At 37.3% G+C, this 24,663-nt stretch overlaps 1 protein-coding gene across 9 annotated transcripts in view; it reads left to right on the forward strand.

The window, feature by feature from the left end:
* Positions 1–24,663, forward strand: part of tjp1b (tight junction protein 1b) — a 139,139-nt gene that overhangs the window by 52,907 nt on the left and 61,569 nt on the right. Inside the window, exon 1 of one of the 9 annotated variants that reach the window (XM_016277731.1) lies at positions 648–1,219. The exons of the other annotated variants lie outside the window; for them this stretch is intronic. Coding sequence (XP_016133217.1) covers positions 1,193–1,219 — 27 coding nt within the window. The 5' untranslated portion in view covers positions 648–1,192. Of the gene's footprint in view, positions 1–647; positions 1,220–24,663 lie in introns of those variants that run through there. 9 annotated transcript variants of the gene reach the window in all.

The following is a 24,663-nucleotide window of genomic DNA, read 5'->3' on the forward strand; positions in this document are numbered from 1 at the left end:
TCTGTCTGTCTGTCTGTCTGTCTCTCTATCTATCTGTCTATCTATCTACCTATCTACCTGTCTGTCTCTCTATCTATCTGTCTATCTATCTACCTGTCTGTCTCTCTATCTATCTATCTATCTATCTATCTATCTATCTATCTATCTATCTATCTATCTATCTATCTGTCTATCTATCTGTCTCTCTATCTATCTGTATGTTTGCCCGTCCGTCCGTCCGTCCGTCCATCCATCCGCTTGCCTGCCTGCCTGTCCGTCTGTCTGTCTCTCTATCTGTCTATCTATCTGTATGTTTGCCCGTCTGTCCGTCCATCCATCCATCCGTCCATCCATCCATCCGCCTGCCTGTCTGTTTGTCTGTCTGTCTGTCTGTCTCTCTATCTATCTGTATGTTTGTCCGTCCGTCCATCCATCCATCCATCCGCCTACCTGCCTGCCTGTCCATCCATCCATCTATCTATATATCAAATACATAAATATATCTGGACAGTGAAAAAAGTCTTTTGCTTTTTGGGGCTATTTGGTTTGCTGGATTTACATGAAATGCTGTGCTCTAATAACCCTCTACATTTACAATACCCAGTTTATAAAATCACTTCACCTCAGTGTCTTTTTATAACAACACGGCAAAGTGGAACATCCCAGATAGGGATGCTGCTGCTGTGCTCTGCTCTCTCTCTCTCTCTCTCATGCTCCCACCCCTGGAGAGAGATGCGGTGGAAATGTCCAGCAGACAGACATGTCAGTGTGTGCTGCTGAGGGAGAGAGAGCAGAGCCGCTGCCATTGCAGTGAGTCTGCTGCACAGGGCTAAAGCACGACATCCCGCCCTCTGCTTCCCCGCAGGTGTACCAACACACCTCTCAACGGATGTATACGCCAGGACTGCTCTGAATACACCCGGCTCCTGCGGGACAGACGTGTCACATTCAGAGATTTTGTGAAATGTATTCGCTTCATCAGCAATAAGAGGAGATCGCTGGCGAACTTTACGCTCATCTGACATGTTGCTGCTCATCTTTATAAGAGACTACAACACGCTTTAGCCCGACACACAGACCAGAGGGGACGAAAAACGCGGATTTGATCTCTTCTGGGTCGATCAAGCCCTTATCACCCTGTTTTTTATTTATTTCTTTGAGGCGACAACATTGAGCCTCAACTTGCTTCAGCGCGAGCAGCTAAAGGAACAAAATGTCTGCCCGGGCTGCCTCTAATAAGGTTTGTGCTCTTTTATTAACGTTTTACATACAATGTCAGCAGTTGTTAGCGCTAAAAGATGAAATATAATTAAGCCAGAGCTTAAAATGTGTGCGATAGATGCCTGAGGTCATAAATGTGGGTGCGCGTTTAGCCTCAGCTAACGGAGATTCCTCAACTTATGCTAACACGCTAACGCTAGCCGATATGCGCGATAGTTTACAGCTTTAATGTGACACACAACGCTTTGGTTTTCTATGTAACCTCTCTATTATAACTATAAACCCTCTTGTTTTATTATTTAGCCTTTTGTGTTTTAAATGTATTTGTTTGTGTGACAGTGACATGCGGTTATGTGCTTCGCTGAAGTGGGTTCTTCAAAGTCTTGGTTTCATGAAGCTTTTAAATGTTGGATTTGAAACGTTTTGAGTTTTATAGTGATGCGTTTTGACTGTCGTCTCAGCTTTGTAAGCAAACAGCTGACAAAGCCTTTAAATGACAGTATATCGTGAGTTATGCGAAAATATGTCAGAGAAGGGAAAGTGCTTCTGTCAAATCTCCTTAAGCGGTTATAAAATATGTTATGTAAAATTCCGCTGTGTTTCAGGATTTAAATGTTTCATTGTATTTTATAACTGTTCATAAGTATGTGTGTGAGCTGATATTTATAGATGGTGTCAAAAGTGCGGATTTGGACGCGTCCCATAGCAAACAAACACAGCTGATGACAGGAATGATGGTTATCAAACTCCTCAGCTGCTGCTCACAGGACTTTGTGCTTTTATTTTAACTTTAAGTTATCCTGTCAGCTTTCATTGAAAGCCCATAGACACTTTAGGACAGGACATGTAAATCTAGTTTCTGTTGGGCGGGTCTTTCCATTGACAGCTGTTGAAGCCCCTCCCACAACAGGTGAGCTTCGTGAAACAGGTGGAACATCTCAGGAATGTGCCTCTCCAGCCCTTCCTCCCTGGCATGAGTCACCGGTTGCTTCCCTCTCTGTGATGTTTGGTTAAGCCGAGTGACATTAACCTGTTTGACCGGATCAGCCGACAGAGCATGATTTTCTAGAGCTGTTTTCATGATGCATAGCACGAGTTATGATTTGACATTCTTTTTTCTATTCTTTCTTCAGTAATGTCACTACTGTGAAGATATAAGTAAGCAAAGCAGGATGAAAGATTTTTTTCCCCACATATGCCAATAGTGGTTGACCGTGAGCCATTATTGATATGTTGTAGTAGATATGGACAAAAAATGTGTGTATATATAATATTTTTAAATTAATTCAAATTTTTATAATCTTTATAAAATAATTTATGTAATAAGTGAGTGTGTGTGTATTTAAAAAAATATTTTTTTTAAATATAGATATTGGAATACAATTTTTTTTGTGAAGTTAATATAATATATATTATTATTAATATCATAATTTTTTTTTCAGAACCCCCAGTGATATTTTAGTATCAGTGAGATAATATTAGTTTTTATTAATATTTTGAATTTGATTTTATATTTTCTGTTTTTAGTTTAGTTTGATGTTACTTAAAGTTTTAGTAATTTTGTTGTGTGTTATTGTTATTTTTAGTTTTCATTTTTATTTATTGTCTGGATAGTTTTTTAAATTTTTTCTAGAACATTAAGTTCAATTAAAATGTAAAAAATGTTGTCTTGGCAACTAATTAAAATAAAATAAAAAAACATGTATTTTATTGCAGTAAACCTTTTTTAAAAATTCATATAACAGATTTTTTTTTGTTTAGTTTTAATTGTAGTTTTTGTTAACTGTAATATTCCTGACACACATGCATGATTAAATTTATATACATTATAGCTATATTTCTGTCAGGACCACTATCGTCAAAGATGATCGACGATTAGCACACAGTTTGGATTGGCGGAATGGTTCTGTTCTGGGCAAGAACTCCCTGCGCATCCATGCAGCCTAGCATTGATGAGAGCAGGGAGAGCAGCGATAACCCCCCCAGGGTAAACAGAACAGAACCACATAAATATATTGCAGATATCGTTTAGGTTCAGTAATGTTATGTACACATTTTAGAATTAGTCTGATTCAAAGGAGAATCAGAAGGCTGAATCCTGACTGACAGAGGAGGAGTTGGGGATGGAGGAGGGTAATTAGCTATTGAGCAATGCGAAAACTGCTGATAATACTGCGGGACCTTATATATGAATGCTTAGATAGGTGTCGTATTCCCATAGGTTGATGGGGATCAGCTGAGAGTCAGCTGATGCGAGTTTGACTAACGTGACCTGCCAGAACTAACGCTACGCTAGATATTATTTTAATCATATCACTTGGTGGAACGGCCATTTCTGTTAAACGGCCAGTCAGCACAGTAGAGACCGAAGGTGTTAATCTGAAAATGGCCAAATATTGGCAGATTAATTGGACTGTGCAATATATTGATCTCTCACTACCTGCCAATTTCAGGTTGGCACTAAATGTTTCTTACTAGCCCTAAAACTATATTTGGCATGATTACATTAGAATATTTTTGTAAAAATATTTAGCTATTTTCCTAACCACAAAACAGTTTTTTAAATACTTAAAAAAAAATTTTTTTTTTAAAAATCGAAGTTTAAGTTTTTTTTTTTTTTTTTTCTACAGAGGTTTTGTGTTACCGCCATTACAGTCACTAAAGTTTTGTTTTGTAAATTTGTTGCATCCATTTATTTGTTTGTTGCTCACATTAGCAAGGGTCAGACTATCATTCTTGTGTTGTTCTTGTTTCTTACATTGCATTTACAAAAAAAGGTACTTGCTTACTGACCAGTAAGTCCATTATTCCTTCACCAAAGGCAATTTTAATGCATACTTGGTGTTTGTTGAGTATTCATTTTTGACCGTGGTAGTCAGACTGGTTTTGAAGGTTAACAGCACTTATTTGTGGACGAAACAGATGTAGTTTGCATTGTTTGGGAATACTTATCCGTCTCATGGCCTGTGACTTTGGGCCGGTCGTATCTCTGGTCAAGTCTCAGTAATCCTGTTGGTTTAATCGCTTCATGAGATCAAAGGCAGAACCACAACACGATTTCCCGTCTAGCCTAAATGGAGGATTTTGTCTGTGCCCCGCTCAATGGCCTTTCTTGGTAAAAACACTGGTCCATTCTGCCGCCCTACACAGCAACTTAAATGAAGCTTTAGATGTTAGACTTGTTAGGGTAATGCAGTTTTGGCATATGGAGGCCTGGACACTGACTTCTTTACGAGTCGTTCAAGGTATCTGGATGGACGCTACACAACTTTACAGTGGCCCTGATTTCTGTCTCTGATAAAATTTGTTTTTAGGAAAATAAATCCACCTCCTTCTGTCATCATCATAATGGAGGCCAGCGATTTTAATCTGTGTTTAATGTATACAGATGTTTTGGTTTCTTCCTTTGTAGTTATATTTGGGTGGCTGGTTTTGGTTTGCAGTGTCTTATTAAATAAAATTACTTGTTTGCCCATACAAATTAGAAAAAAGTATTAAAAAAAGCTTGTGTTTGTCCCAATGTTTGTTGTGAAAGAACTACACTAATAATAATATTACTAATAATTTTACAAATTTCTTTTGGCGCTGATATTTATATTATTACACTTTTTTTTAATTGTATTTTTTCCCACATTTTAATCATTTATTTTGGCCCAACTACCTTATTATTATTCTTTTGAATATGATCATTTTAATAATAATAAATATTTATTTTTTCTATATTTTAATAATTTATTTTGCTTCAGTACGATACGGTAGCAACATGAATATCAACTAATGAATTTTAATTAATCTTATATCACACTTACTATATTTCTCACAGTTTAAGAGTGTTGAAATATTTAGCTTCCTTTTATATTTTATCATTTTTTATCAATCTCTTTGATTATTAAATCTAGATTTTTTTATTTTTCAAAAGGTATTAGCCTACCATTGTTTCATGTCCAAAACACATTTTCAGAGGCACATTTTAAGATAGCTTTATTTATTTATTTGATCTTTTGCTTGGAAAGCTTATAGTGAGAAAAAGAGGAAGACGAATCGTCTCAGTTACAGTATTTATCCACCTTTTGTTCATTAGTAGGTGTTTTTATCCTTTAGCTGCAGTGCGAGTTGTTGGCATGGTGATTTCTCTCTCCAACACCCTTCACCCGTTTGTTTAATCTTGTAAAAGAATGTGAGAACCGTCCTTCACATCGGCGGTGGGCAAATCCAGAAACAGAAATGGCTCCCTAACGAAGTTTCCACAACACTCCCACTGTCCGCCATTGGTCAGCAAACAGATAGTCCCGTCCCTAAACTCACGCCATTGGTTGAGCCAAAAGTGGGGGGTTTATTAGTGTTGTGAATGTGTAATGAGCAGGATATCATTAGCACTGCGATTAGTAGTACAATACTTGTGAATGGAAAACAAATAGTGGCTTGAGATAAAAAATAATGGTTGATGAATAAATACTAAGTCTCTTGGGCAGAATAGAGGTGTTATGATGAAAATGCCTGTTGGATGTACACACGGGAAGTGTTTTTGCTTTCTTCATGCGCTTAAAAACATAATCGGCAAGAATTTTCCTTTTAAGACTGTGTGTGAAGTTAAAAATAGATCAGCTTTTGTTCATTTGTTAATTTATTTTTTCATATCGAGTATTCACAGTAGCAAATAAAAGATGCTGTATGCAAGTAAAAAACACTATGCTTATATTTATGATTATGTCTGCAGTAGCACCACTTGACTATGCGTAAAATGCAGCTTGAATTGCAATATAAATCGTGTTCTGATGCATGCAAGAAATCAAGCTTTTATAGCTAGAATAATTTGCTTTTATATTTGCATTATATTGTTTTGTTTAAAATTTAAATGATTAAAACTACTACTGTAAACTACTATATATTATTATAAATATTTAACTATTTTAAAAAATGAGTGCTGTGCCTGCCTGTGATGAGGAGAATAAAAAATGAATATTAGTCAAATTTAAAATTTAACATTTGCATTTGAATGTTAGGTGTGCATCGGGGAGCGTCATCAGTGGCGCGCGAGATGCGGTGGTAAAGATGTAAGTGACTTTGTAGCATTTTAATGTTTTGTTAGTCTAGGCCACGAGACGTGCCGCTGCTGTTTTATGCATTCAGAATATTAGAGAAATATAGAAGCTCAGTGCGGAAAAGATCTTGATTAGTTGAAAACCGAAACCAAGCCATTCGCACAGATGCATATTCAGCGCACTTTTTAGACGGACAAATATGACCGCTGCACTCGCGTCTCACACAAGAGATGTAGCCATGCAAAGTTAAAACTGTTTAAACTTTTAGAAAAAATGTCGCGAATTTGTGGAGGTTTATTCCTTTTTACTGCGTCTTTTATGTTTTTAAATGCAATCTGCGTGATGGGCGATTCGGCTCTTTGGATAAAGCAATGCATAAATACATGCTGTTTTGTTCATAATTTTTTATGCAATTTATGAAATTATATTTGATATTAGGGGTGTGCAATATTGACAAAAAATTATATCTCGATATTTTATGGGATTTTATCGATAACGATAATTAGATGATATTTTGCCGAGTGTGTTATTGTGCTGGTACCTTAAGGACCGCCGAAGACAGCTGACTCCTAATGTTTTTAATATTCTTCATATTCTGTGTGGTGGTCAGTTCATACTGATAGAAATTAATCGTTTCCAATAAGTTTAAACTGATTTTTGCATTTTATGGGCATTTTTACCTTTTATAAAGCCATTTTATCTAAAAGTGTCCATTATCTTTTGAGTCAAATTCTTACATTTAATCAGGCAATTAGAATAAGACGACATTTGGGCTGTTACCAAGCAAATTAAATCAACACAGAAGCTGCATCTGAAGTGGCATTTAGATGTATTTACACACATGTATTTTGTTTAATGCAAGACATGAATGCATTTAACCTGCAATTACAAATGCATACCGGTAAATAATGTTTTGATATATTAAACATAAAACGTTGAATACTGATATTTGAAATGATTAAAACATGAAAAAAAGAAAAGAAGAGTCATTGCGATTGAACCGAATCATTTAAACGGTTGATTCATTCAAGAACGAAACACCGTCATGTTGCTCAGAGACACAAAACAGCACTGTGGCTGTATTCGGAATGATTTTTGTTGGTGAAATAGAGCAAAAACAAGCAATATGGTGTCTATAACGTAAGTCTCTTAATTAACTTATTGTTTATTGAATTCAATGTCACATTTGTAATCATGGTAATTTTTGGAGAAAAACGGCACTTTTCATGTAAAATTGAATAACTATATGAAATGGTATAAATATATAAATTTTCTGCCATCATGTCTTGAATTTGTGATCATTATAAATGCATTTTAATAGACTGAATCATGCAGTGAAAGAAAACACACTAAATGCGCACACGCACTAGGTCTAGACTTCACGTAATGTATGCATGCGCTCTGTAGGGATGTTTTGAATGGTTTTTGCAAAATACTCGATAATGTCAAATTGCACATCGTTAAAACAACAATTACGATATTATCGCAGACGATATATATCGCACACCCCTATTTGATATATGAGTTAATTTAGACGTAATGCATGTTTTTTATAGACAGTTATTTCTTTGCCTTGACAATTTAAATGTGCTGCATTATTTTGCTCATTGCGCTCTCATGTGGCCTAGGGAGACAAACCAAAAGATTCCTTGAGACCTATTTAATCTGCATATAAAACATTATAAATTAGATGTGTTTAATTTTTATTGTGTGTTTGTTGTTTGTCTCAATAAATTGTGTTAATTTAAAAATACAGTGATTTAAATTTGAATTTTTTTTTCTATTGCTCTGTTTTAAAAAAATGTCAATAATGATTGATACCGAACTATATGAAGCATTATATCGTTAATACATTTTTTAGCTATATCGCCCAGCCCTAATTTTACAAGATGTAGTTTTCTTAAAATATCTTTAAATCTTAAAAATATCTCATCTAGAAACAACTACTTAAAAACTAAGAGTGTCAATATTAAAATAATTGTGATTATTCTCATGATTTCTGATTAAGCTTGATTTTTATTCAAGCAGAATAAAACGCTAATTAAAAAAAACTTTGGGAAATGTTACTTAGTGTTTTTATTTAATCAATATTTGATATCTTAAGTTAGCATTTAAAAAAAAACAAAAATATTTTGCTCAAATTTCCACGAACACCCAAACATATAGATTAACTGTTAATCCAAAAACAATATTAAAATAATCTTAATCTTGAAGTAAATTACTATTTTTTGAAGTTGTAAATAAAATGTTAATGTTTTACAAGAAAATAAAATTTCTGTTTTTCTAAATTTCTCATTTAATTTAATGTGTTAGAATTGTAAGAATATTAAACTGTTTTCAGTGTGCTTTTTCTTTAGAGATAACAAACAGAAGCAGGTACCACATTTTCAGTATCAAGCTTCAAGTTTGTACTTTATATGCTTATATCCTTTTATAATTTTCTTAAAGGTCAAATGAAAGGTCAGAACTGATTTTGTTGTTGCATTCTTAACCATTAAAATGTACCAGTTTCCATTGAATGTTTTATTTTCAGAAGACTGTGAAATCAGTGCATCCTCTCTTTAACATGACAGTGGATATTGGAGAGGGTTTTTGAAACATAGAGAATGAAATGCAGTACTATCCCTCGAGCACAATATCATTACATTTTCACTCCAGCCAGAAATAGATGTGCTGAGACACCACATTTAAAAATAGCGCTGTCAGAACGTGGAGGCTTCAACTGATTTAGCTAAACTGAGTTTATATTGCGTCTGAGTGTATTTGAAAGAAGCAACTCATGCGTGATGCATGGAGCACTTAGCATCGCTTCACAGTGTCTGATGGACCGAGCTATCAGAAATCAGGCAGTGGTTTTGTTTAGTGTTAAATGTGAAGGAAGCTGTGCAGTTGAAAGCATGTTAGTGAGGGTAAATCTTGTCATCTTTGTAGCCAGAGTCAGGAACCACAAGCACAGTCTCAGTCGACTGATCTTTCTGCCTTGAGCTTTTTGGCCGTAAGCTTTGACTTGCTAAAGTTTTTAATTTAGATCCAATCGTCTAGATTCAGTGAAACTCTGTCAGTGCAGAGCTGTAAAGTTTAAATTTCCCTCACATTTGCTGAGCGATTGAAGTATCTCATTCTTAAACTAAATGAACTTCCTGGTGGACAGATGAAGCATCTAGTTTGTGAACAAAAGCATCTTGAATTGAACAAAGCAATTGAATGAATGAAACATCTAATTTGTGAAAGAACTGAATGAACTTAGCAATTTGTGGGGAAGCAAACTGAACAAATGAAGCATCTCATTCTCAAACTGAATGAAATGGTTCATCTTGTTTGTGAATGAACTGAATGAATTAAGCATCTTGTTTTTGTACAAACTGAACAAATGAAGCAGCTTTTTGTGAATGAATGATGCAATGATGACCTGCGACGACTTTTTTGTGAACACATTTTGTGATCAAAAAGCACATCATTTGTACAACAGTGAATGAACTAAGCATTTGTTTATGAACAAAATGTAGCAGCTTGTTTGTGAGTCAACTGGAACGAACAAAGCATCTTGATAGTGACTAAATGAATGAAGCATCTCATCTTGTTTTTGAAAAAATTAAGCATCTAATTTGTGAACAAATTGAATACACAAAGCACCTTGTTCGTGAAAACTTGATTCTGAACGAATTAAAGCGTCTTGTTCTCAGTCAAACCGAACAAATGAAGCATCTTGTTTGAATGACCTGAACAAACGAGGCATCTCATTCTTGAGACAACTGATTCAACAAAGCATTTTGTTTTTGAACAAATTAAATGAAATGGTTCATCTTGTTTATGAATGAACTGAATGGACAAAATATCTTGGACAAACTGAACAAATGAAGCAGATTCTTGGTGAACGAACTGAGACATCTTGTTTCTGATCAAATGAAGCATCTAATTTGTGAACAAATTGAATGAGCAAAGCACTAGGCTAATTCATGAAAACCTGATTCTGAATGAATTGAATTAAATGAAGCGTCTTGTTCTCGGTCAAACTGAACAATTGAAGTGTCTTGTTTGAATGAACTGAACAAATGAGGCATCTCATTTCTGAGACAACTGAAGTGTTTTGTTTTTGAACAAACAAAATGAATCGGTACATCTTGTTCGTGACTAAAATGAACAAACAAAGTATCTCGTTCAAACTGAGCAAATGCATCTTGTTGGTGAACGAACTGAACAAATGAGACATCTCATTCTTGAGACAACTGATTCAACTAAACATTTTGTTTGTGAACAAATGAAATGAATCCGTACATCTCTTTCATGACTAAACTGAACAAACAAAGCATCTCATTCTTGGACAAACTGAACAAATATAGCGTCTTGTTGGTGAATGAACTGAACAAATGAGGTATCTCATTCTTGAATGAGCTGTGACATCGTTTGCGAACAAATGAGCCTAAATGAATCTGTACAGCTCATTCATGAATGAACTGAACAAATGAAGCGACTCATTTGTCAATGAATTTGAATGAACAAATCACCTCCTTTGTGAACTGACTGAACAAATTAGGCATCTCGTCTGCAAATTTGTTGGTGTACGTTTGAATCTGAATAATTTTAGTGAATAGATTTAAAAGATGATTCAGTTTCCTTCTGTAAAGTTGGTTCTTTTTTGTCCGAGTCTTATTAGCAAAGTTTATTTAATAACCTATTTCTGAAGTCTGAACTAATTCTTAATTCACTTTTGCCTACTTATCAGCTTTGCCTTACCCCTTAAAAATGTTAACTTGCAGGCATGAGTGTGCCTAAAAAAATGAAGTAAGTGTAGAGCCCTGCAGCAAAAAATGGTCCTGAACATCAGAGCATGGGATTTAAAATTCATCCTGCATACTGAGGCCACATAGTCAGAAACTGTCTGTTTCACTTTCCTCCCTCACATTCTGAAAATAACTTGCGTAACACAAGGAAAGTTGACATACGTCATTTTGCACAGGCACTACGTAACATTACACATTAGGTTTAGCGGAGTTATATAAGGTTGTGTTCCGTAGTAATTTGTGTGTGTGTATAACTGTGGCGGCATGAGGGTTCAAAGGTCAGCTGTGACACCAGGGTTAATGAGTCCTTGGCTTCCTGCTGTCTGGTGTAGTATTTCTCACCACGCTATCTCCTGGACGTGAGCCAGATGCTGTAATGTAAACAGTGAAACACACACACACAGTGTGAGAGTGCAAGGAGACGCCCCATACCTGACATACCTGATCTGATTGTCGTCATTGTTTCGTTCTAGTGAGCTGTCAAACTGGTTTCGGGAAAACAAGTTGTGTGGATGTAGTGATACGGGCCGAGGCCATCCGGTTTCTTTATAGGATTTGTTTGACTCAATAAACATCGGTCTGAATATTGGTGACTAACACATTTTTAATCATTATTTGTTATATATTCAGGACTCTACGCTTGCCTTTCTTTTTAGGAGCACCTGTGCAGAATAGTCCATCTGCCATCAGTGGTTCAATCTGAATTTAATGAAGCGACGAGAACACTTTTTCTGTGCAAAGAAAGCAAAAACAATGACTTTATTCAACAATTCGTCTCCTCTACGTCAGCGTAGTGCCATTTTGGAGAATATCCGCTGGACGCAAATAGCGTACGTTGTTCTGTGTCAGCCGCGCCACAAAACAGAACAACGTACGCTATTTGTGTACTCTGACGACGTCTTTCATACTTTTCTGGGCCTTAACAGTGTAATTTACTTGGCAGTCAATGGGACAGTCACAAGCCTCCCGGTTTTCATCCAAAATATCTTAAATTGTGTTCCGAAGATGAACGAAGTTTTTACGGGTTTGGAACGATATGGGGGTAAGTGATTAATGACAAAATTTTCATTTTTGGGGTGGAGTAACGCTTTAAGCGATTTAAATAACAGAAAAGATACTTTTAAAATGAAACTGAAACTGCCAGTAGGTGGCGGCAAGTCACCGATTTTTTCACTGAATCATGCATTGAATTGATTCATTTGAATGGCTGATTCATTCAGTAACGAAGCAAGTGACTGTCTTTATGAATTGGTAATTGAATCACTGACTCACTAGATTCGTTTAAAAACGCAAGTTCATTCATAAACGAAACACTGGTGTGTTTGAATAGAGCTCACGAAGCTCCCTACACTGCATAGTCTCTTATTTACTCCCTGTCTACACTTTGAGAGGATTTGTCTGTGATACATTACTCAACGCTGCAGAAACACATTGTAAGTACATTAGAAACCTTTGAAGCTCCTCTGAGCGCAAACACAAATATGCTGATCGGGTTAGTCGCACTGGTGCTCCTAAATATTTTTTCATAGTCGCACGCAGTAGTTTTCAGTCGCACAAGCCCTGATATTATTTATGTAATTTTCAGTTGATATTAGAGATTTTGGTAACACTTTACAGTAAGGTTCAATTCTTAACCATTAGTTCTGTCATGACAACTCTCAGAGAGTTTAGCGTGGTAATATACGTGATAATGTTAATGTGTTTGTTCTTGGCAGAATTGCTCTGCTATGCTGCTGTTGCTGCGGCAGAACAAGTAACAAGATTTGCTACTGCCAATACATCCACCGCATGCTGCTGTGAGCATGTAAGAAATACTGCAGCTGCACATATAACATATAAGAAAAATTCCCCCTATATATTTCTATTCAAAATGAATATACATTTTTCATACTGTACATTATAATGTTGTAATGCCTAAATTCACTTGTACCATTTAAAATGATTAAAGGAGACATATTATGCCCCTTTTTACAATATGTAGTCTCTGGTGTCCCCAGAATATGTCTGTGAAGTTTCAGCTCAAAATACCCCACAAATCATTTATTATATCATTTTGAAAATGCCTATTTTGAGTGGAAGCAGAAATGCTCTGTTTTTCGTGCCTGTCTCTTTAAATGCAAATGAGCTGCTGCTCTCCGCCCCCCTGTGCATTCTCAGATGCTTGCAGAAAAAGGCTTCGTCTGCAAATTTGTTGGTGTACGTTTGAATCTGAATAATTTTAGTGAATAGATTTAAAAGATGATTCAGTTTCCTTCTGTAAAGTTGGTTCTTTTTTGTCCGAGTCTTATTAGCAAAGTTTATTTAATAACCTATTTCTGAAGTCTGAACTAATTCTTAATTCACTTTTGCCTACTTATCAGCTTTGCCTTACCCCTTAAAAATGTTAACTTGCAGGCATGAGTGTGCCTAAAAAAATGAAGTAAGTGTAGAGCCCTGCAGCAAAAAATGGTCCTGAACATCAGAGCATGGGATTTAAAATTCATCCTGCATACTGAGGCCACATAGTCAGAAACTGTCTGTTTCACTTTCCTCCCTCACATTCTGAAAATAACTTGCGTAACACAAGGAAAGTTGACATACGTCATTTTGCACAGGCACTACGTAACATTACACATTAGGTTTAGCGGAGTTATATAAGGTTGTGTTCCGTAGTAATTTGTGTGTGTATAACTGTGGCGGCATGAGGGTTCAAAGGTCAGCTGTGACACCAGGGTTAATGAGTCCTTGGCTTCCTGCTGTCTGGTGTAGTATTTCTCACCACGCTATCTCCTGGACGTGAGCCAGATGCTGTAATGTAAACAGTGAAACACACACACACAGTGTGAGAGTGCAAGGAGACGCCCCATACCTGACATACCTGATCTGATTGTCGTCATTGTTTCGTTCTAGTGAGCTGTCAAACTGGTTTCGGGAAAACAAGTTGTGTGGATGTAGTGATACGGGCCGAGGCCATCCGGTTTCTTTATAGGATTTGTTTGACTCAATAAACATCGGTCTGAATATTGGTGACTAACACATTTTTAATCATTATTTGTTATATATTCAGGACTCTACGCTTGCCTTTCTTTTTAGGAGCACCTGTGCAGAATAGTCCATCTGCCATCAGTGGTTCAATCTGAATTTAATGAAGCGACGAGAACACTTTTTCTGTGCAAAGAAAGCAAAAACAATGACTTTATTCAACAATTCGTCTCCTCTACGTCAGCGTAGTGCCATTTTGGAGAATATCCGCTGGACGCAAATAGCGTACGTTGTTCTGTGTCAGCCGCGCCACAAAACAGAACAACGTACGCTATTTGCGTACTCTGACGACGTCTTTCATACTTTTCTGGGCCTTAACAGTGTAATTTACTTGGCAGTCAATGGGACAGTCACAAGCCTCCCGGTTTTCATCCAAAATATCTTAAATTGTGTTCCGAAGATGAACGAAGTTTTTACGGGTTTGGAACGATATGGGGGTAAGTGATTAATGACAAAATTTTCATTTTTGGGGTGGAGTAACGCTTTAAGCGATTTAAATAACAGAAAAGATACTTTTAAAATGAAACTGAAACTGCCAGTAGGTGGCGGCAAGTCACCGATTTTTTCACTGAATCATGCATTGAATTGATTCATTTGAATGGCTGATTCATTCAGTAACGAAGCAAGTGACTGTCTTTATGAATTGGTAATTGAATCACTGACTCACTAGATTCGTTTAAAAACGCAAGTTCATTCATAAACGAAACACTGGTGTGTTTGAATAGAGCTCACGAAGCTCCCTACACTGCATAGTCTCTTATTTACTCCCTGTCTACACTTTGAGAGGATTTGTCTGTGATACATTACTCAACGCTGCAGAAACACATTGTAAGTACATTAGAAACCTTTGAAGCTCCTCTGAGCGCAAACACAAATATGCTGATCGGGTTAGTCGCACTGGTGCTCCTAAATATTTTTTCATAGTCGCACGCAGTAGTTTTCAGTCGCACAAGCCCTGTATGTAATTATGTAATTTTCAGTTGATATTAGAGATTTTGGTAACACTTTACAGTAAGGTTCAATTCTTAACCATTAGTGACAACTCTCTGACAACTCTCAGAGAGTTTAGCGTGGTAATATACGTGATAATGTTAATGTGTTTGTTCTTGGCAGAATTGCTCTGCTATGCTGCTGTTGCTGCGGCAGAACAAGTAACAAGATTTGCTACTGCCAATACATCCACCGCATGCTGCTGTGAGCATGTAAGAAATACTGCAGCTGCACATATAACATATAAGAAAAATTCCCCCTATATATTTCTATTCAAAATGAATATACATTTTTCATACTGTACATTATAATGTTGTAATGCCTAAATTCACTTGTACCATTTAAAATGATTAAAGGAGACATATTATGCCCCTTTTTACAATATGTAGTCTCTGGTGTCCCCAGAATATGTCTGTGAAGTTTCAGCTCAAAATACCCCACAAATCATTTATTATATCATTTTGAAAATGCCTATTTTGAGTGGAAGCAGAAATGCTCTGTTTTTCGTGCCTGTCTCTTTAAATGCAAATGAGCTGCTGCTCTCCGCCCCCCTGTGCATTCTCAGATGCTTGCAGAAAAAGGCTTACCAAAACAAAGTTACTGGTTTAATCTTTTTCACGTTTCCTTGGTTGGTAGATGCACCGGGGATCTGATTATAGCACTTGAAACCTGGAAAAGTCGGATTTTCATGATATGTAACCTTTTAAAGTCATTTTATTTCGATTTATTTTGAGCAAATAGTAAAGAATTTTAATGTCAGCAATTTATAGGTTATCAAAAGAATTTTCTGTGTCTCTATCAGTATTTTGGCCCCTATCAGTATTGGCCAGAATTAAAGGTGACGTGAAGGCAGCATCAGTGAAAACAGACAGACAATGGTAGCTTTAGCAACATTAGCCTTCCAAAGTGCCAAGAAGCTCTTTCAGAAAGGCAATTTGGAAAACTAACGTTTGATACTTACTTCTTCTGGAGGTGTAGCTGGATCACGAACAGTTGGCACTGCTCCATCCTTCAGGAGCAACTTTTGTGCAAAACCTGCTTTATACTGACCCTCATTCACAAAGCAGTCTGATGTAAAATGATTTGCGCAGACATAAACAAATTTCGGTAGAGTTGAGGGAGCATTTTCTTTGAAAACAAAATTAATCCAACTTGTCTTCAGCAGGCCTGTGGCTAATGTGACGTCACATTAGCACCAAGTCGGAAAAAAGGTAGTTGGGAGACACTGCTTATAATTTATGGGGATTATGGGTGGATTTTTATCATTATAGGGTGGTTGTGTACACACTCTGCCAACACACATTTATGTCCAAACACCATGCAAAAGTGAATTTTGCATAATAGGTCCCCTTTAAATAAAGGTGCATCTCTACAAAAACAACAAAACAAACAAGCCCTTATTTGTTCCAATTAGAGAAGTGGACAGAAAGCGTTTAGACCCTTATTAGTGTCTGGAAAGCTCATGGTCAGTGGCTTCATGTAGACTGAGCTACTTATGGACGCATGAACAGACTCGTTTTCATTTGGCCACTTTAATTTAGCCTCTGTCAATTTTAGATGCAGCGTCCCGAGACACGTGCCTATTTATACGACTCGAGTACAAGCGCACAATTATTCTGCTTCCCTAAATGAGGCCATTTTTTACTCTTTGGGATTCATTAAAATAGCATTTAATTTGTAAACGCTCCAAAAGATGTGCGTGTATGACGTATTTGAAAATGCATGCTTTCATTAGAGGCTGTTTGCACAAGTTCAGAGCACAACTGTGATTGGCCATGCGTCTTTGTTAATCCTCTGAATTGATTGCGTGAAATGAGAGCCTGATAGCCGTATCTCACTGGAGCCGACCCTCCTGTTTTTGTTCAGCAGGGGAGAAGGTGTGTGTTTGTCGGGGGTTGAGTCTTTGTCCGGGACAGCTGTTATCAGTGCGTTCCCGTTCCTCTCTGGGCTCCGTGGAGGTCTATGCCCCGCCTTTCTGAAACGCGTTGATTTTTACAAAGCTCATCGGTCTGAAAAGCGAAGTGTGCTCTGATTGGCCAGCTATCCTATGCGTTGTGATTGGCCGAATAACTCAAGCATGCGACGGAAATGTTACGCCCCTTACTATACTGTGATGCCCTGTCCGGCCGGAGCGACGAGACAAAAACATTAAAACACATTATAAACAAGGCATTTGTTGCATCCATGGGGACGGATTAAAATGACATATTCTGTCCTTTTACGCATTGCATCGTGCCGCGTAAACATAAAACCATGCCTGCATTTGTGATCGGACAAATTACAAACAACAAGCGCTACTCTACACTGCTCAAAACTCGCATTTGAATCATCAGTGGCAAATTCTTTAATATAAAAAACGTACTTACAGTCTGTGAGTCAGAACAGCCGGCATTGTAGTCTACTCTACCAGGATCAGGAAACAGTCCTCCATAAAATGCGCTGCACACATCTGAATATTTGGGTTGAACTGTTGTAGAACAGTTTTGTAAATACAACTTAACCACTGATTTTGGAAGGCCAAACAAACTAGTTTCGCTTTCAGGCCGGCGGGGCTAGATTGAGTGAGCTGGGGGTAGAGTGAGTGAGCGGAGGCCAGCGCATTCTACAAAGGAGCGGCCGGCAGGCTTGCGGCAACCACATATGACGACCCCAGGCTGGACCCCGCTTTGTCCACGGTGAAAGCCGATCCGGCGATCCACAGCTCGAAGTTGATGTATTTCCTCAGCGACCAGCACAGATCAGCTCTATGCATAATGAAGCGGATATCGTCCTCTTTTGGAAGGCCAAACAAGGTAGTTTTCGCTTTCACAATGAAATGCAGCGTCTTCACGACATGGCGGCAGCAAAAATACTACAGCGAGAATAAAAGTTACGCCTTCTTTCTTTGCGTGAACATTTGGGCGGTGTTATGCAAATCTTCCCACATCATGATGTAGACATGTGGGGGCGTGTTAGAACGAGCCGTTTTAGGTAGGCGTGGTTGACTCTTAACTTTTATAAAGAATATCTCTTTGGATTTGAGACTTTAGTCTTTGCAACTTTACAGATCTTCTTTATGCACCAAGAGCTTGTAACACTCCAAAGAGAAAAAATTAAAATTTGAAATCGCATCATATGACCCCTTTAAAAATATTTAGATCATGGCAATTATGTATCAAAATATTAGACTTTCTTTTCTCTGTAAGTTAAAGGTGCACTCTATTGCTGAAAAACTCAATCACTACTTAGCAGTCAGATCTCCGTATGCATAAAAGCACAGATCCCTAAACAAGAACATATCTGCAGATGAAAATTTTTTTGTAGAAGCATTTTTTTTTTATTTGTACTAGCACCTCATGACTACACCACGTTATGTACAAGAAGCTGCAAAAGACACAGGGAGAAGTGGAATGTACAAAACATGGTGACATTAATTTAATATAATGGGTGATATTTTGTGTCACCAAAAGTTATTGAGGTCATGTACATATATTGCGCGATAAGTTGATATATTGATTATTGCGACAGGCCTAATCAAAACAGTGAAATCCAATCACCATTCAGGCAAAACTTTGCTTCAAGAATGAACCACAATGCTAACGTGATCTAATCACACTGTTGACGTGATCTAATCGCTAACACACCCTGAGCACATGTGAGTTAATATAGTCATCTTATCGGCAAGACCTATCGGCATAATTTTTCATATCGGGCCGATGCCGATATTTACATTTAAAGCCATTATCGACTGATTCCGATATTGGTCCGTTAATCTCGTGCATCCCTAGTTAGTATAGCCTAGATTTACGATATTGCCTGTTTGACAGAAAATATTAATTGATTAAATTGTTTTCGCATTTTAAATTCACTTGTAGCATACCAATTATGCATTTGTTTTGTTTTAAATATAGATTATAATATTAATTGTCTTTATTGCTATTGTCTAGAATTTTACTAATGATGCATCTCTGGAATAAAATACTGTCCAATACTGTGGTATGGGAAAATGTTAGCACTCATAATATCAGTTTATAACATCAGCCAATAGCTATAAACTTTAAAATCTCAATTTTGTACAAAAGCAGTCCATTGATTCCAATGGATATGCGACCTGTAGCCTGTGGCATCTCTATTATTAACCTTTCTTTCTGTTCTTGCTTTGTAAATTTGTGAATATGTGCTCTGGTCATCACATGTGAGTTGAAGCATGTGATTCCATTAAAAGTGAGCGATCTAAAGTTAGCCGTGTCACAGTGGAATGACAGGAAGTGAGTGATCCCTGACGTGATCTTTCTGACACAAGTATGACGTTGCCGGTGGTCTGGCCATCATCAGAGATTCCCTGTCTCTCCCTCTGATACCAGCTGAGAACCTAAAATAACTGCCTCCCAATGACTTCCCCTACATGAGATCCAGCACACTTCAGGTGCAGCAGTCTTAAAGGGATAATTCTACCAAAAATGAAATGACTCTCGTCGTTTACTCACCCTCATTTTATTCCAAACCTGTTTCACTTTTATGCAGTGCACTTTTCCATGGAGGACGCAGCCTATAAAATATATTAAATGTCCTTTGGGAATCAAGGCTACTATAGCAACGTCATTTGTAGGGATGTAACGATTCACTCAACTCAAGATTCGATTCAAATCATGAATTTGATTTCGTGATTCGATTTTCTCACAATTGTTTTTAACAAAATGAGATTGAAGACATTATACAGTAAATGAAAAGGTGTCGTTTTATTAGGCTATTGCTGCATGTTTCTTTGTAAAATTGAAATATAACAAAACTACATTGAAATTTTAAAACAAACCCCAAATCAAACAAGTAAGTTACACATAAAAGAAATCTCTTAATATGAACAAACTAAGGCTTTGTCTGTGCTCTTTCCATTTAAAATTAGAGGCAAACAACCACTGTATTTTAATCATGATCCAAACAAAGAAGCAGCATACATGCAGCATGAGTAGCTTTTAATCTAAATTAGCCTGTATAATTTCGAAATTTGAAGCAAAAACAGAATGGTCTGACATTAGTTTTTTGAAACTATACTACATAAAACATATCTGCACAAAACAGCAGACGAGCTGAATGAGACGCAGATTCACTCTCTGACAGCAGGTGGCACTTATGAGCAGCAATGATAGTGTTTCCTGGGTTACCGCTGTAAACAAAGCAGAGCTGCGCTTATGAACACTACTTTAATATGCACTGTTCAGAGGCAAGGTGAAATAAAAAAAACATGTAACTTTTCTAAAGATAGTCAGTTCCCCTCAGAGATACAATCATATAAACATCTACTTCATTTGTTTCGCGATTTGTTTGGCATCTCAACCGATTTGAATCGTCACTATTTGAATCGATTTTAGACCGGCTCGCAGTTAATCGTTACATCCCTAGTCATTTGCTATCATTCAGAAATGGTTCCTTTCTGTTGGATGCTTTTTATAGCCTCTGATTTCTTTTTGTTAGTCATTTTCGGCCTTGGTGTGAAGAATTTACTTGCATTGAGAAAGTGTTTTTTACATTCCTACAGAACATAAAAATCCACATGCATATCACGTTTTCTCCAACCTATGTGAATGTCACTGCTAGAGGTCATTGAATGGAAATGAACTACAGCATCCATCCATACCGTGTCCCCTTGCTCCCGTGAAACCTGAGCCCTAATCATTACCTATGGGCTCTTTATAATACTGTAGAATCAGCAGTCTTCAGCTATATATAGCCTTTTCGATACAGTGGAGGCTTCACTGGTGTCACAATTTTTCACCCCAATGAAGCTCTTAAGCAGATGTGGAAGATGTCAGTCTTACATGCTGCTTTGGGATCAGTTCATACTAACATAACCTTAAACATGGTATTGGTTTCCATTTGGGCTGTCAAAATTGCTGAAATACCACAGCAAAAACAACTAGACTATCTAATACAGATTTCAAACATTATTAAAGACAAGTAAACAGTCAGTAGTAAAATAAGAGCAAATAAACTAATTAAAAATAGCACAAGTAAATATAACTCAACAGTTCAGGTGCAGAAATTGACATAGAATTTAAAATAACACTGCATAGGGTTCTCTTTATAAATAAAATAAAGATTAGTCCTTATTCAGTTTACAAAAGTTATCCAGTCAAGATTGGGGAGTGATTTTTTTCTTCTTCTTTTGTTCACTGATAAACATTAATAACACAGAAAGCAGCAGGAATTTTAGGCTGCTGTCACTTTAAGACCTAATGCACAGATCACACATGTTAGAGCAGGTTACACATGTTTTCATCATCAGCTGTTTACGTTCACTTAAGACAAAACCGACTCAAATTTTTTAAATTCCATTTCCCTGCATCTTACTTTTTTTTTTTATAATGTAAAAGCACATCCTTTGTGAATGACCACTAACACAGCAGATTGATTAGCAAGTTTGAGTTTTAAGACTGACTGTCTGCAACTATTTAAAAGCATCTTCTCAGATCAGTCTAGTTTTAAAGGGCAGACATTTTTCTGCATATCTACTACATTCAATGCTCTAGCATAGACACATGTCACAACGCTGCCGAGTAGCTTTCGGAACGAGGTGCAGCATGCTGGCAGTATGGAGATAGCTGACAAAACTTATGTTTGCCAGGCTGTCTCATGTTGCTGAACTGAGGAAGATGGTACTTCTGCACTGAACTCACTGTATGGCACATGAATCAATCTGAAATTCTGTGAAATTTGAATCAAATATGCAAACTTATTAATAACCAACAAAAACCTGCTTATGTTTTAGTGGGTTAAATGCTGACACAACCTGTATCCTACAAGCACAAAACTAGTTGGTTGGGCTTCAAATGGCACTGCTTCAGCAGAAAGACCTGTTTATTCACCATTTGCCTCTATCAATAGGCTACCTCACATACTGCATTTGAAGAGCAATAAACATGGTATATGAACTCTGGTCAGCGCACTAGTTTTCTGCTGCCTCTATGTTGTAGCTGTACTAAACAGCGTGAAGGAGCGAGGAAAGGAAAACGTGTGTGGAATCTGTCGTCACTCTGGGCCTTGCATTCCAGAATGACAGCCTGTCAAAAGAGCTACACGTGCATACTGCATTTCCAAAATTTTTAGGGAGTTTAGAGGCAGAGGCAGGCATATACACAGCGGGTTTCAAGTGTGATGGATGAAGCTTAGGTGCCACTATAGCATTCTACTCTTCTTCAGATATGGTTTATCCACATTGAAGTATTACTGTTTCAAGTTTTATGTTTTGAACTTGAGTGTCGCATAATGAACTGCCAAACTTATTCATTTGTTAAAGGGATAGTTCACCCAAAAATTAAAATGGTCCCCCTTATTTTGTTCCCAAACTATGTGATTTTCTTTCTTCTGGGAAACATAAAAGAAGATAATGTTGTTTGGTTCCCAGCGTCCATCAAAGCATATTAGTTTCTTCTGTGAAACATAAAGTCATATAGGTTTGGAACGATATGAGGGTGAATAAATGACGATTTTTTCACTTTTGGCTGTATGGTATTTTCACTGAAATTATGAGAAATGGGAAAGAGATTCATTATTTAACTTGGATTATGATTGACCAAATGCATGAACAACTACCTCAAAAGTATATCTACACCTAAGAAATTAGAACATTTCTGTGCTCTAGGTAGGGCTGTGCAAAAAATCGAATGCGATTTTCATGCGCATCTCGTCAGTAAAGCCGTTCAGATGGAGCGGCATTTACTACACAGAGCCGTAGTTCACTGACAAGCTACACAAAATCGCGTTCATAATCGACAATGAATCGCCTGCGATTTTGAACACGATTTTGCGTAGCTTGTCAGTGAATTACGGCTCTGTGTAGTAAATGCTGCTCCATCTGAACGCACGTGCTGGAGATTTACTACTAATCACACAGCACCTATACTGACGAGATGCGCATGTAAATCGCATTCGATTTTTTTGCCGAGCCCTAGCTTTAGAATTTTTAGACAATAAGTTTATGGTAGCTTAATTCACAAATGACCTGAAACACTATACACAGCATGTCCTTTAGATTGGCCGGTTTGAGTGCAGAAAAATACAGTTTATTCTGCATTCAGCAAATTAATTTTGTGTTGGGCGATAGACCTTGTTGGGAAACCAAATACTACATCGCCGATCTGGAGCCATCTCCATTCATGTCACCCATCCGCGTTTGTACAAGTGTCTTCAAGTTCCCGTGATCGCAAACGCCTGGCTGGTCAGGTTTGGTGAGGCTTTCTCCAAACTGGCCAAATACAAACGAGACGGCGATAAATGAAAGATGTTAACAAGAAATGTGGGAACGATTCCTATTTTAAAGAGAGCACGTGCAGACAAGGAGTTAATGCGCCCGCTTTCTTGGCAGCGGAACAGTGAACAGTGTCTACACCGGACGCAAACTTTGTGTCAGTACCTCAGAAACAGGACGAGGCAGTTTACTGTCGGGGATTTGTCATATCGTGTCGCGCCACATCCTGTGTAGCGTCACTGATTATAATGAGTTCTATAGTATTTTGTCGTGTCGCGCCATGCCGCTCGTGTCCGGTAGACGGTGTATTTAAGGGTGCTTTCACACATGGCTTGTTGTTTCAGAACCTGGCTTAACACATTTGGTCCATTTAGAAACTTTGCCGTGTGAAAGCGAACCGCACCAAGAATAAAAAGCAACATTGTAATAATTTTAATCGCGTTTCGGAACAAAGCAATCGATCTACAGGTGTGAAAGCACCCTAACTTTCTTATTTAGGCTACTTTCTTTTTTAACTGTATTATTTATTTGATATTTATTTTAGTGTTTTGCAGGCTGTGTTGCGTGTTCACTGACGTAAGTGCTAAAATATACAAGCATAGATAAATACAACAGAATATGTTACAAATTAAATAAGGTTGGTAGTATTCAAATACAGAAATGTAATAATTATGGAAAATAACACAGCTGTGATAAAAATCTATATTTAATTTCAGCAGCAGTATTTATAGGCCACTGTCCCTTTAAGACCTGATGCATGGATCCGATAGAATGATACACATCACATCACATTTCTTTCTCAGCTGTTTTCATTCACTTGAGACATAACTGACTGCGTTTACCTGAATGATTGTCGAGATGGGTATTTCATCATAATTTTGTGTGTATGTGTCTGTTCAGAGGATTCAAAAGAGGATTCAGTTCGGTGTTCGCCCGTCGTCTGAAACGCGTGTGCGCGCTTCATGTGTGTGCAGCTGTGCGCGTAGAGAACAGTGCGTGAGTAACGAATCAAGTTCCCTTTCGCCTTTTCTCTCTGGAATAGTTTAAAATTCGCTTGCTTGTGTAAATACGAACAAATGATAAACTTATACTCTATTATGGTTAAATTTTGTAATTAATCCACAGATCACATGCGTGCCGAACCGTGGGGCTTGGTCCGTACGGATCACGGATCAACTACGATCCGTCTAACCACTAATAAACACGCATGTTTGTTAATAGATGATTGAGCCTCATTTATTATTTGTGTTTCAAAATTATAGTTATATATATATATTGGCCCGAATATAAGACGACCCTGATTATAAGAAGACCCCCCTTTTTCCAGATGTACCTTTTGGAAAAAGGCTTTTTAAAAACCAAATCTTGTTTTTTCTCAGTAAAACACATTTTGTCTTCAATTATT

Source organism: Sinocyclocheilus grahami, unplaced genomic scaffold (assembly GCF_001515645.1).
Source record: "Sinocyclocheilus grahami isolate Dianchi unplaced genomic scaffold, SAMN03320097.WGS_v1.1 scaffold115.1, whole genome shotgun sequence".
Taxonomy (NCBI): Eukaryota; Metazoa; Chordata; class Actinopteri; order Cypriniformes; family Cyprinidae; genus Sinocyclocheilus; species Sinocyclocheilus grahami.